Below are 11937 nucleotides of genomic sequence, written 5' to 3'. Positions count from 1 at the left end.
TTAAAACTTTGAAGTTTCTTTCGCATGCGCAGATTGTACGGAGATTTAGGACTTTTATCAAAGAGTAACCATAATAAGAGATTCAACGGCATAGCCATAGAGAATAGTGTTGCATATGTATTGTGTGTTGCCTAACAAATTTTACTGCTTTTTCTCAATTTTATTGGTGTACGCGGGATGTACGCTACGCCTAAAGGGGCTATTTCAAGGCAACTACTTGTTTTTGTTTACTTGTTTAGAAGTACCTTATAACGTGAGGTTAGTTCGGCGCTGTAAAACTCAAACCCCCGCCGCATAAACGGCCAGCTAGCTCAGATTCTTAATTAAAAGAAGGGCTCGAGATGAGAATCTTCCACAGCGGTTTGTTCGTTTGGGCATATAACATAAGTTTTTGATCTTTGGTAGTCACTAGAAATGATTAGTTGAGCGCCACCCAATTTTGCACAAATTCTGACCTCTCCTGTATAGAAATTGGGAAAACACAAGAGAGCCAAATAATAAATTCACTACGAGCAATTCTGATTTATTAATCCTGGCAAAACGGTGCAGGATCGCAAATAAAATGTATCTTCAATACGACAATAACAAATACTTTAAATGACAAAAATAATCCCCAAATAAATTCATGAACACTTCCTTAATAATTACGTTACCAGACCCCTACAACAATGATCGAGCAAAAATGTAGCTAAGATTTCAATGGATTCAAAGATTGAATTAAGTTAACCCGAATAACAACTCATATAGGCAACACTGGGTACAAGTAAATTAAAAATCTTACCTTGAATAACACATACGCTGTCTTCTCCGAAAAAGAGCTCTCCTTCGAAGTTCCAGTTCTGTAACACAAAAACAAACCCCAAGCTACAACGCTCGGAACGATTATATGAGCCAGAAGGGCCAAAACTAAAATAGCTTACTCGTAGCCGGCTCGTTTACCCATACGTTAAATACAGGTGCGTTGCTCTTGAAGAGAGACACGACCTCAAACACTAGATGCGAACAAAATACAAAGCTCCAATCATAAATCGTCGGAAGGTTACACTAGATTAATGGTATTGAAGCAAATAACAAAAAGGTTGTGTAAAAGATCGTATCTTCCGAAAATTCCACAATCAGCTGGTCGCTCCCGGTATCGTTTAGGTGTTAGCGCTTATCTACTCGGTGGTACGCCGGATAGCTGCCGGCAATCAACAGGTGTTCGTACTCCGGAATATTCGCAAGATGCAAATTCATTTACCTACAAGGATTCGTCTGTACAAGGATTGACCTACTACATGGATTGACCGGTACAAGAATTCGTCTACTACATGGATTGACCGGTACAAGAATTCATCTACTACATGGACCCCCTGAAATCGTCAGGAGGGTAATGAAAAATACTTAAATCAATGAAATAGGTATGGAAATTATCCAAGAGGTTGTGAATATGTAGGTAGGGCGATGAACTTCCACCAGATATATAGCCTCGCAATGGAGAAAACGGCTTCTGAGTTACTCTACTCGACAACGCCAATAAAAAGGTAAAATTGCCAGAGATTTTACGTGAATGATGGCAAATATTACCCACTGGTTTTAGAAGAATTCACAATGCCACGCTCTACAACAAGTACAACCTCGTTGGCTTTAAAACGGAAATGAAGTGAAAAAAATTACGCGATTCTGCGCGAGGAAAGAAGCACGCGTACAAGTGACGCCATCTCACCTATATCCTGCCTAACGTAGCAAGCGGTAATTTTGAAATTTGAATATGAATAAACTAAACTGTTACACGGTATATAAATATAATTGCAGAAATCCCAGCGTTGCCAAATGTTTAGTGTTTGCTTGCAAGGTTGTTTTATTAGAAAGGTTGTCTGGTAACTCTAAACCAATAGAATGCTTGCATTTTGAAGGCGGGAAAACGTCATCCAGAATTCACATTTAAAATTGCTCATAGGTTACAAAGCTAATAAAAGGGGTAAAAAATTTAGTTTTTGCAGTATATTTTTGGATTTATATGAGTATATGTATATGGGGGTGGATCTTATTTGGAAATCTTGGAAGTTTATCGACTTCCACCTTTGAAAGCAATCAAAGTATTGAAAAAATGAGTGTTGTGCGTAAGCTATTTTACATTGCACGAGGACTTGTGAAAATGTAATCAAATTAATTTTAGAGGTGGAAATGGATAAAATTCCGCGTTCTACAAAATAGGAACCACCCCTATGTACCAATACCTAGCCTTTGGGAATTAAAACTCTAAACATTCTTTAGCGGATGACGCCAAATAAAATGCTGTTGCGTTTTATGGAAAATGTATATTTATAGTATGTACAAAATGGTAACCGAGGTGCACACGGCGAGCTCTGTCGTTAGGGTGAGCCCAGATGCAGGTCTTCTGACTGATGGAGTGTGGCGCGAGGTCGAGCTGGCAAGGTGACCTTGTTCTGCAGGTGGAGAGCTTTTTGTTTCTTGAAGTGCAGTCGAAGCAGAAATTGCGTTGCACTTTGCAGAGTTCGTGGCTCTGCTTTTAAACGTTAGCGGCCAGGGACGCTACGCTTTCATCGGTTGGCCGTTTTGACCAATGAGGGCGCAGCACATTTTAGTTTGCTGCCGGATGTGAAACATTTTCTTACCCATTCTTTAAGAACGGTAGGGTCTTTGAGAAACGTAAAAACCGAGATTTTATTTACACCAGGATGAGGAATTTTAGTGTTACCGCCACTCATTTAAAAAAATACTTAATTATAACACAAAAGTGCATATAATTGATGAACTAACCTAATCACGGCTATGAAAACCCACAAAATTCACAAACTAAATGTCTTTATATTGCACCAAACAGGTATCTACAGCTAAAAGATGTCCTTATGCACTTCAAAATTCAACAAATTTTAAACAAGTAAACTATAACTCAAGAAAAATAAGCACCCGCGCGACTACAAACAACTTTGAACGTCAATGTCAGAATTCTCGATGACGTATACATTCCGTCCCTCCCGCTTCCGCCCACATAGTTACCAGGTAACCTTTGAAATAAAATAACCTTGGTTTGCTTGTACTTATTTAGGTATCTATTATTCCTTGAAATGTATGATGATTACAGATATGTTATTCCATTCTACGCTTATGGCACAATTTATTAAGTTCCGAACGCTTGTTGGTTTGATTCATAGGTGCGAAGGTATGTTCTTTGTGTAACAATAAGCCGTTTTTTGAGCGGTAAATAATAGATTTTTTAGTGTGTATTGTGTATTCCCAGTAAGCGCGAGTAATAAGCTCGCTTTGATTACGTCTCTGCCCTTTGTACACACTGTTCGTCGCCCTACCGTCGACGGACGTATGGAAAAGTCGACCGAACTAGATCGTTTAGTTAGAGGAAGTCGAAGTAGTCTAACGAACGATATTTACTTCCGACTTGCGCGGAAATAAACGAACATTTTAAAAAAAAAAAGGCCAGTAGACATTTTAATTTTTATAGCATTTATTGTACAAATAATAAGATAATGAAAGATTCCCGGAAAAAATGTTGCAATCACTTTTTAATTTAGCCGGCCAAACTATAAACAATATAATAAATCCAAAATAAACTGCCTCAATTGGATTATAGTTGTGATCGAATGGTTCAAATTAGTTAAACATGTAATCTGTACACCAACGCAACCCCTGACGCAACCCCACCTCTTTAAAAATGGTTTCTTTGCGATAACTGAAAAACTACTTGACCGATTTGGGCCATATTTTTTACCAGTCGATGTGACTAATGTCCCCTTTAATCTCATTACATTTCAGTCCGATCGACCCACGCACTCCGGAGATATTTAAACGCTCCAGAAACCCTATATTTGGAGTGGAAGCCAATGTTGTTTTCAAAAATGGGAACATACACTGCATTATCAATCGTTTAGATGGATGAATCACTAGCAGAGTGCGCGGCGGCTCAAGTTGCGCGGCAAATTTAAATACATATACTTACGTGTTTTTTCCGCTACTAGCCAATGGTGATTGAAAAACATGTGTACGACGCTTAGTTGCTAGGAGACCGATGCGCGCTAGTGCTGCAGCTTAAAATGCGGGTCGAGAGTATTTTTTTAATTGAATTGTTTAAATGAGAATAACCTGTAAATATTTAATTAAATTTATTCGACGGGTGCAGATTTATTAATTTATTATTTAACTGCACTATATATTTTGACTGATTATTGGATTAGACTGATGTTTTTTTTTTCTGAGGACATAAGGATTATTGCATTGTAATGATTGATTGTTAATGGTTAAACAACTCAGCGTATGTAGGCATCTATACAAAATTAAAGCAAACAACATTTCCTGCAAAATAATCGCTATGCTCATCATAAAATCCAATTTTATGAAATATGTTGTCTACTTTAATTTGACTATAGTAGACGATCTAATAAGGATGGATAATAACAAATTTAATTTACATTTTTACAATTGTACCTGTTATTGGTTATTACATTAAATAGTAATTACTGTCTATTCAATAGACGCCAACTAAACAGAAAAATACCAATGTAATTAACAATAGGTACCTTATACCTACTGAATCGTTGCTGATTTCTTTTATACTTAAGTAATGTTTTCTAATTATATCATGTCCACATTTTATACAGCCAATAAGAAAGAAAATTAAATGTGACAACCGCGCAAATATTTTAAACTGAAATTTTATAAAGAATTCTGTAAATTTTCAATACGCGCCAATATTTAAAGAGGCGGTTAGTTCTGGCCACCTCTACGCGAGGGCCCGCTTTTGGAATCCTAGCGGGCGAGTTCATTGCGCTGTTATTTTGCTTTTATCTCAACGTGTTACGGTACAACCCGAACTTATAAATTTATAAGTTCGTGAACCTTAATCATACGTGATACAAGTTTGTAGTTTCTAAGGTAATTTGCAGTTGGGAGTTTGAATTTTGAACCTTAGACCACAGAAGTAAGCTTTGAAGGTTTGAACTAGTTTGAACGCTCTATAATTAAAATTATAGGTTTGTTTTAAATTGGAGAAAAGGACAAAAAGTCATTCCTTTAGTAGGAAAAATAGGTTCCGTTTAGAGATTGACTCAGAGATATCCAGATTTGTTACTTTCACCGGCTATCCTTGAAATAGGTACATACCATTCTGTGTACTTAATTCGACCTAATGGTAAGTTGCATGACTTAACATTTCACATAATCATACCATTTCTGTGTGCAGCACCAGCAGGCATATGTGAGTTATTGGCATCATTGACCTGAATCAGATTGAAACTTTTAACATGGGGGATATAAATTACAGTTTAATTTCTGCAGTTCGCAATGGCAACACAGAAACAGCGAGATGTTTAATTAGTGATTATGGACTGTCTTATTCAGCAGGTTGGTCCGAAGGTTATGTTTTACTTCGTCATGCGGTTGAAAATAATCGACCAGAGATTGCCAAAATTCTTTTAGAAAGTGGTGCTAGGGTTAATAGCAAAAATACATCGTCGACTGATACACCTCTTCATTTTGCTGTTAGAAATGGTAATTTAGAAATTGTTGATATGCTTCTAGACAGACATGCTGAAATCAATGCTACAAATGTACGTGGCACTACCCCACTTCATATTGCTGTTGAAAAGGGCCACGAGAATCTTGTTAAGTTGCTTCTGGAATATGGAGCTGATGTTAATGCTGAACATTGCAATGGTAAAAGCGTACTATACATTGCTGTTGGAAGAGGAAATGAAGATATTGTTAAGTCACTTTTAGAATGTGGAGCTGATGTTAATGCTGAAGATCATGATGGTAAAAGTGTACTATACGTTGCTGTGGAAAGAGGAAATGAAGATATTGTTAAGTCACTTTTAGAATGTAGAGCCGATGTTAAAAATCAAGATCGTAATGGTAAAAGTGTACTATACGTTGCTGTGGAAAGAGGAAATGAAGATATTGTTAAGCCACTTTTAGAATGTGGAGCTGATGTTAATGCTGAAGATCATTATGGTAAAAGTGTACTATAAATCACTTTTAGAAGATCGATAATGGTAAAAGTGTACTATACGTTGCTGTGGAAAGAGGAAATGAAGATATTGTTAAGCCACTTTTAGAATGTAGAGCCGATGTTAAAAATCAAGATCGTAATGGTAAAAGTGTACTATACGTTGCTGTGGAAAGAGGAAATGAAGATATTGTTAAGCCACTTTTAGAATGTAGAGCCGATGTTAAAAATCAAGATCGTAATGGTAAAAGTGTACTATACGTTGCTGTTGAAAAGAGACATGTGAATCTTGTTAAGTTGCTTTTGGAATGTGGAGCTGATGTTAATGCTGAAGATCATGATGGTAAAAGTGGACTATACGTTGCTGTTGAAAGAGGAAATGAAGATATTGTTAAGCTACTTTTAGAATGTGGAGCCGATGTTAAAAATCAAGATCGTAATGGTAAAAGTGTATTATACGTTGCTGTTAAAAAGAGACATGTGAATCTTGTTAAGTTGCTTCTGGAATGCGGAGCTGATGTTAATAGTGAAGATCGGGATGGTAAAAGCGTACTATACGTTGCTGCTGCACAAAAATCTGTCATAATTGTTAGACAAATTTTAAAATGTTGTCCTAATGTGAGCAGTGAGAATAATAGGAGAGCTCTTCATGTTGCAGTGCATGACCGATGTAGGACGGTAGTTGAAGATTTACTTAAATATGGTTTCAATATAGAGCGTGAAGATGTAAATGATTATAAACTACTGGATGCTGCTGTTACGGAAGGATATTTGGGAATTCTTGAACAGCTTTTAAAATATGGTGCTGATGTTGACACACCTTTACATAAAGCAACAAAAAATAAAGTGGAGGGAGCAGTTAATCTGTTGGTAAATTATGGAGCTGATGTTAATTATAAAGATAGACATGGAAGAACTGCCATATTTTATGCTGCTAGGAATACCGATTTAAAAATTTTTTACTTGCTTTTAACTAATTCTGATATTAGCATGAGTGATAAACATGGGCAATCACTATTGCATTTTACAGCTTTGAAAACTGACCAGTCTTTTCCTTTATTATATTTTACAGCTTTGGAAACTGACAAGCCTTTAACTGATGCTGGTAATAATGCTAGGGGAGAAATTGCAAAAGTGATTTTAAGTCGGGGTGCTAATGTAAATGCCAAAGATGAATATGGTAACACACCTCTTCACACTGCTGTAAAATCAGAATATGTGGAAGTCATTGAAGCTCTTTTAGAACACAATGCAGATGTCGATTGTACTAATCGTTTTAACAGAACTCCACTCCACCTTTCTGCTGAACAAGGAAATGAAGTAATTACTGAAATACTTTTAAGCAAAGGGGCTGATGTCAATGCCAAAGAAAGAAATGGATCAACCCCACTTTATAAGGCAATTGAAGGGAATCATAAAGATGTTGTAGAAGTGTTACTAGAACGTGGTGCTCATTTGGATTGTATAATCAATAATAACTTAACATCACTGCTACATTTTGCTGCTAAAAAGGGATATTACAAAGTTATTCAAACTATGTTAAAATTTGGAGCTGATGTTGATTCCAGAAATCATCAAGGGAGCACAGCTCTTGATGTAGCTTCAGAGAATGGTCATTACGAAAGTATTTCAACTCTTTTAGAATATGGCGCAGACATTAATCTTACAAATAAAAATAAGAAAACACCACTTCAGGTTGCTAACGATTGTGAAATGTCCATCGCTTATGATGATGATTTTGATTATGATCGAGGCATATCAATGTTTAAATGGATTGCTAATATTTTTAAAGACCATATAGTTAAAATGACTACTGCAGGTTTGTATGTAAGTCAACAGAACTTGTATGCAATGAGTGGCTATTCTTCCGAATTAACGGATTACGATAAAAATGACTGTGAGAAGGAAATTGTAGCCATGAAGACTGAGAAAATCTATACTACAAACGTATCATTTCATGATATCTTATCAAAAGGTATAAATCAATTAGTAGCATACATGAGGAACGAACAAATTATGAGTCATTTAACACCTGACAATATAGAAAAAAAATTTCCAATCTATTCTAGCATGCTACAGGATCGTATCAGAAGGGGTATAGCACGGAAAAGGTTACTTGAACAAGGTGATAGAATGTTCCGTGTCTTGTGCAACAATGTACCTGATATGCCATTACTTTGTACAGAAAGAATATTTAGTTATCTCAGTAATAAGGAATTAAAAAATTTTATTGGTGGTTGTGAGCTTAGAATCTAATGTGCCTTTGTAATTCAGTCAACATCATTATGAATTTCTGCTCTATAATATCTATGTATTATAGAAAATCTATACATGTGTTTATAACTTTGAATAAATTTTTTTCTCTTAGGTGTCCTTCCACACTCATTTCTATTAGCCTTGATTTTAGGTAGGTGTTAACAGACTGACACCATAGACCCCCTTCTAACGCTTGCATCGCTTTGCTCTGCCACTTAATAACCAAGAAAATATGGCTATTTTTATTAAATTGTACCAGATCTACAAGTATGGGCGCATCATCCTTCTGCATCCAGGCAGCTGAACTGTGGAACAAGTTGCCAGGAGAACTATGTAGTTCGCCATCTAGGTAGCTTGTGTTTTTTTTTAAGTTTTAATTTATTTGATGTGTAATATGGCTATAAGAACATAGATGTTTGTCATGGAAATTTCCTGTATATGAAGCAATCAATGAAACGTGTCTATTGCCATGTTACATTACTAATAGTCTACATATTATATGGTTGTTGTGGAAATGGAGTAGGTACTTATTCATAAGTAAATAACCAAGACTTAAGTACACGCTAAGTATGAGTAAAGTGTAAGTCTAACTTAAGTAATGTTTATGAATTCCACGCTAAGAGAATAAAGAGTAGGTAACTAATATTTTGAAACTAAACAAATGTAAAAGATTAGTTTAACACCTTCTTAACTCAAGGACTGAACACAAGTAATGAACCTTTTTTCATCGAAGGTGTTCTTGAATGTAAACATTCTTAAAGGCATAATAGTATATTGGAATTCACAGCTATATCTGACACAATTTTTATCTTAATTCCATCATATTTCGATTTTTAAAACGCGTTCACACCTCCAGATGCAGTATGGAGTCTTATGGACTAAATCCTCTTCTTATACCTACTATAGTTTGCATGATTCTTCGATAACGCTGGCCTTGTTCCTCGCCACAATGATGTCAAACTAACAAATTTAAGCACAACATAATCTTGTGTGGTCATTGTCACGTTTGACAAGCATGTACTGTATGTACATAAGCACCATACTGAATCTGGTGGTGAGAACGCGCTATAGTAAATTTACACCAGTTTACTTAATTTAACGTGGAAAATTTTTTCGAGTCGGATGACTAAATTTTTTTTTACCTTCAAAAAATATTTATAGGTATCATTTAAAACCATTTAAGTGTAAAGAAAGTATTCAAATGCCCCAAAAGTATTTAAATACTATGAACGTATTTAAAACCAAATACTCTTAAGTATTTAAAATCTTCAAATACTTCCGAGCTCTGCCCCTGGATCAAAACCTTGAAGAAACGATTCCAGGTCTGCAAAATTCGTTAAAAAATAACTAAATATATCAATAATAAACCCATAAAGAGCGTTTAAAAAAGCGGCAGAGCACCTCGGGCTTGTTACAAGTGGCAAATAGGTCAACTGTGCAAAGTTTGAACCAAATTTAATCGGTCCAAGCGTTTGACAGTTATCGTGTTCAAGGACAGACGGACACCATCGACTCCTCTATAAAGCCTGCATCGCTTTGCTCTGCCGCTTAATAAATTCAGCCTGGTGATAAACTAACGTTAAACGTAAGTGCAGGGTGTCTGCAGAAAGTGCCCATAATAATAAATTACGCAACTTTTTGTAGATAACCTGCACGTTAGGTTTGACGATTCTGATACGTCACAGGACCGATTATCTTGTGGAAATCCTGTTGAGTTCAAACAGTTTGTCTACTCTTTAACCACCAGACTTCCATCTATAACTCTGACGATCCGTAACATGAAAATATAGACATACCTATTAGTAAATTATAAGGGGAAAAGTAACTGGAGCGAAGAGAACATGAAATCGTTTCATAACACCTACTTATAATTATAAACCTAGAAAAATTAATGCAATAACAGACTTGAGTTAATGTACAATGAAACTTGTAACAAGGGAAAGGGCAACTGCTATGTAGCAGCACCGATCCAGTGATGTTTGCGAACTTTTTTTTGATACCATGTCACATTAGTACAATTACTTAAAAAACAAGAATACTGTCATACTAACAAAACGCTTCGAAAGGCGACAACAGAGGTGCCGTACACTCCGGAGCAGAACGAGTGTAGTGAACGTGAGAAAGAAATCCAAGATTAGTAATAAGTAAATGTTATGTGCATGTATGTAGGCCAGTACAACGCTGTAGAAAACTGGAGGCAAAGGCAAAGGTCGCTTATAGGCTATGAAAGACATGATGGTTATCATATTTAGAAATTGTTGGTCTCAACAGGATGGTGCACCAGCGTACAACGCCCTATAATTGTGCGAGAATACTTATCGGGCAAATTTTCTGGTAAATTTCTCCAATAGGTTTATTCTCACATTAATAATAATAATAATCATTTCATAACACATAAGACACCATACTGCAAATACACCCCACAGATAATACTTGAAAACAACACACATAAATTATATTTTCTTAACATTTTGTCCATGAATGTGGCCCATGTGAGTGATTTAGCTTGAGAGCACTGTAACTTTTTTGCAGCATATGGGTTACGTAACTTGTAAATCTAAGTTTGTAGTCTATACTGATATCCAAACTGTTTACTTTATCGGTAAAATCTAACTTAGCGCCGCCCAATACTAATTGCAAATTATTATCATAACCCAAATACTATCGCTATCTATTTTTTAGGGTTTATTTGAAGGCCGTAATTGTTTGATATTGAAATTAAAGTTTCCAGATCGTTATTAATGAATGCGTTTACAACTGCCATTTGATTAGGGAGAAAAAAGGTCATTAGTTGTGTAGTCGGAAAAAAATAGCGAAAACGAATTACCTTATGAAACTGGGAGGTATAAACTGTGTAAAGATTTCTGGAACTCCTCTAGTAAGTGCCAGCGATTGTGACGTTGTTCCTTCTATAAATATCCTTTGACTTCTATCTGACTAATATTGGAACTAAGAGAGGATGACTATATCATGTCGAAGGTCTTAGAATAGGGATGCAAAATTAAGGTTAGCGTCCTTAGGTTTAGTGGGAATAATAGTACGTCGTCTTATTTGAATTTAGTTTTTTCAATTTTACCCACTTCTCCGTAACATACTGGTCTCTAATTTATGTTTGATTGGGGCGTTGTGCACCATCCTGTTGAAACCAACAGTTTCCAGTTTTTGTGCCGTACACTGTACACAGTTGTGTATTCATGATCAAAAATGCTAATATACTATGTACTTTTTTACAGGACATATCTTCGGAAGTAAAATCGCAGTTTTCTTGTTCTTTACAGCATAATAACACTTTAATTGCGCAATTTTCCTCTAATTTGAACATCTTCATACCTTCTATGGTGTTCGGGATCCTCATGACAGACCTTCTGTTGGACACAGTGTATATATTTTTTATTTTTGAATGTCTTTTATCTTTAGCAAACACAGAAAAGTAATCGTTTAAGAAATTAAAAACATTACCACATTGGCGTCAAAAAACATGAATTTAGGAATTCAGTCACTTAGTAGAGGCTGAAGTTATTTTATTCCAGGTAAACTATTATTTCCGTGTTTACTCTAATTTGAAAAAAAATCAGTTCATAGATAAGAAATATTTCAGTTCTGGAACTTATGGCACCCAATATACTACTGCCTATCACAAATATGATCTATTCCTAGCAATTCCTGTCAATTGAACAAAAACAAATTGGTCACTACACCAATGCCCTTGATACATTCAA

General features: G+C 35.8%; 1 protein-coding gene across 2 annotated transcripts; it reads left to right on the top strand.

The window, feature by feature from the left end:
• The first annotated feature begins 4786 nt into the window (after positions 1-4786).
• LOC116169865 (ankyrin repeat domain-containing protein 50-like) lies at positions 4787-8329 on the top strand. Of its 2 annotated transcripts, XM_031486047.1 has the most exons (5): positions 4787-4936; positions 4989-5146; positions 5198-5967; positions 6009-7142; positions 7206-8329. In XM_031486047.1, the coding sequence occupies exons 3-5, from the start codon at positions 5259-5261 to the stop codon at positions 8216-8218; spliced, it is 2856 nt and encodes a 951-aa protein (XP_031341907.1). In that variant the 5' UTR covers positions 4787-4936; positions 4989-5146; positions 5198-5258; the 3' UTR covers positions 8219-8329. The 2 variants fall into 2 exon arrangements, with proteins under 2 accessions (XP_031341907.1, XP_031341906.1); XM_031486046.1 differs by having other exon boundaries at positions 6009-8329.
• The last annotated feature ends 3608 nt before the right edge of the window (positions 8330-11937 follow it).

This window comes from Photinus pyralis, unplaced genomic scaffold (genome assembly GCF_008802855.1).
Source record: "Photinus pyralis isolate 1611_PpyrPB1 unplaced genomic scaffold, Ppyr1.3 Ppyr1.4_LG4, whole genome shotgun sequence".
Taxonomy (NCBI): Eukaryota; Metazoa; Arthropoda; class Insecta; order Coleoptera; family Lampyridae; genus Photinus; species Photinus pyralis.
Note: the sequence above shows the minus strand (reverse complement) of the source record. Positions and strands in the feature narration are given on the sequence as shown.

Bases quoted from the DNA above. Each gene is read 5' to 3' on its own strand.
- LOC116169865 (XM_031486046.1), top strand. From the start codon at position 5,259: ATGGGGGATATAAATTACAGTTTAATTTCTGCAGTTCGCAATGGCAAC. The intron at 5,968-6,008 runs GTAAAAGTGTAC...AGATCGATAATG, and splicing joins TAATGCTGAAGATCATTATG to GTAAAAGTGTACTATACGTT.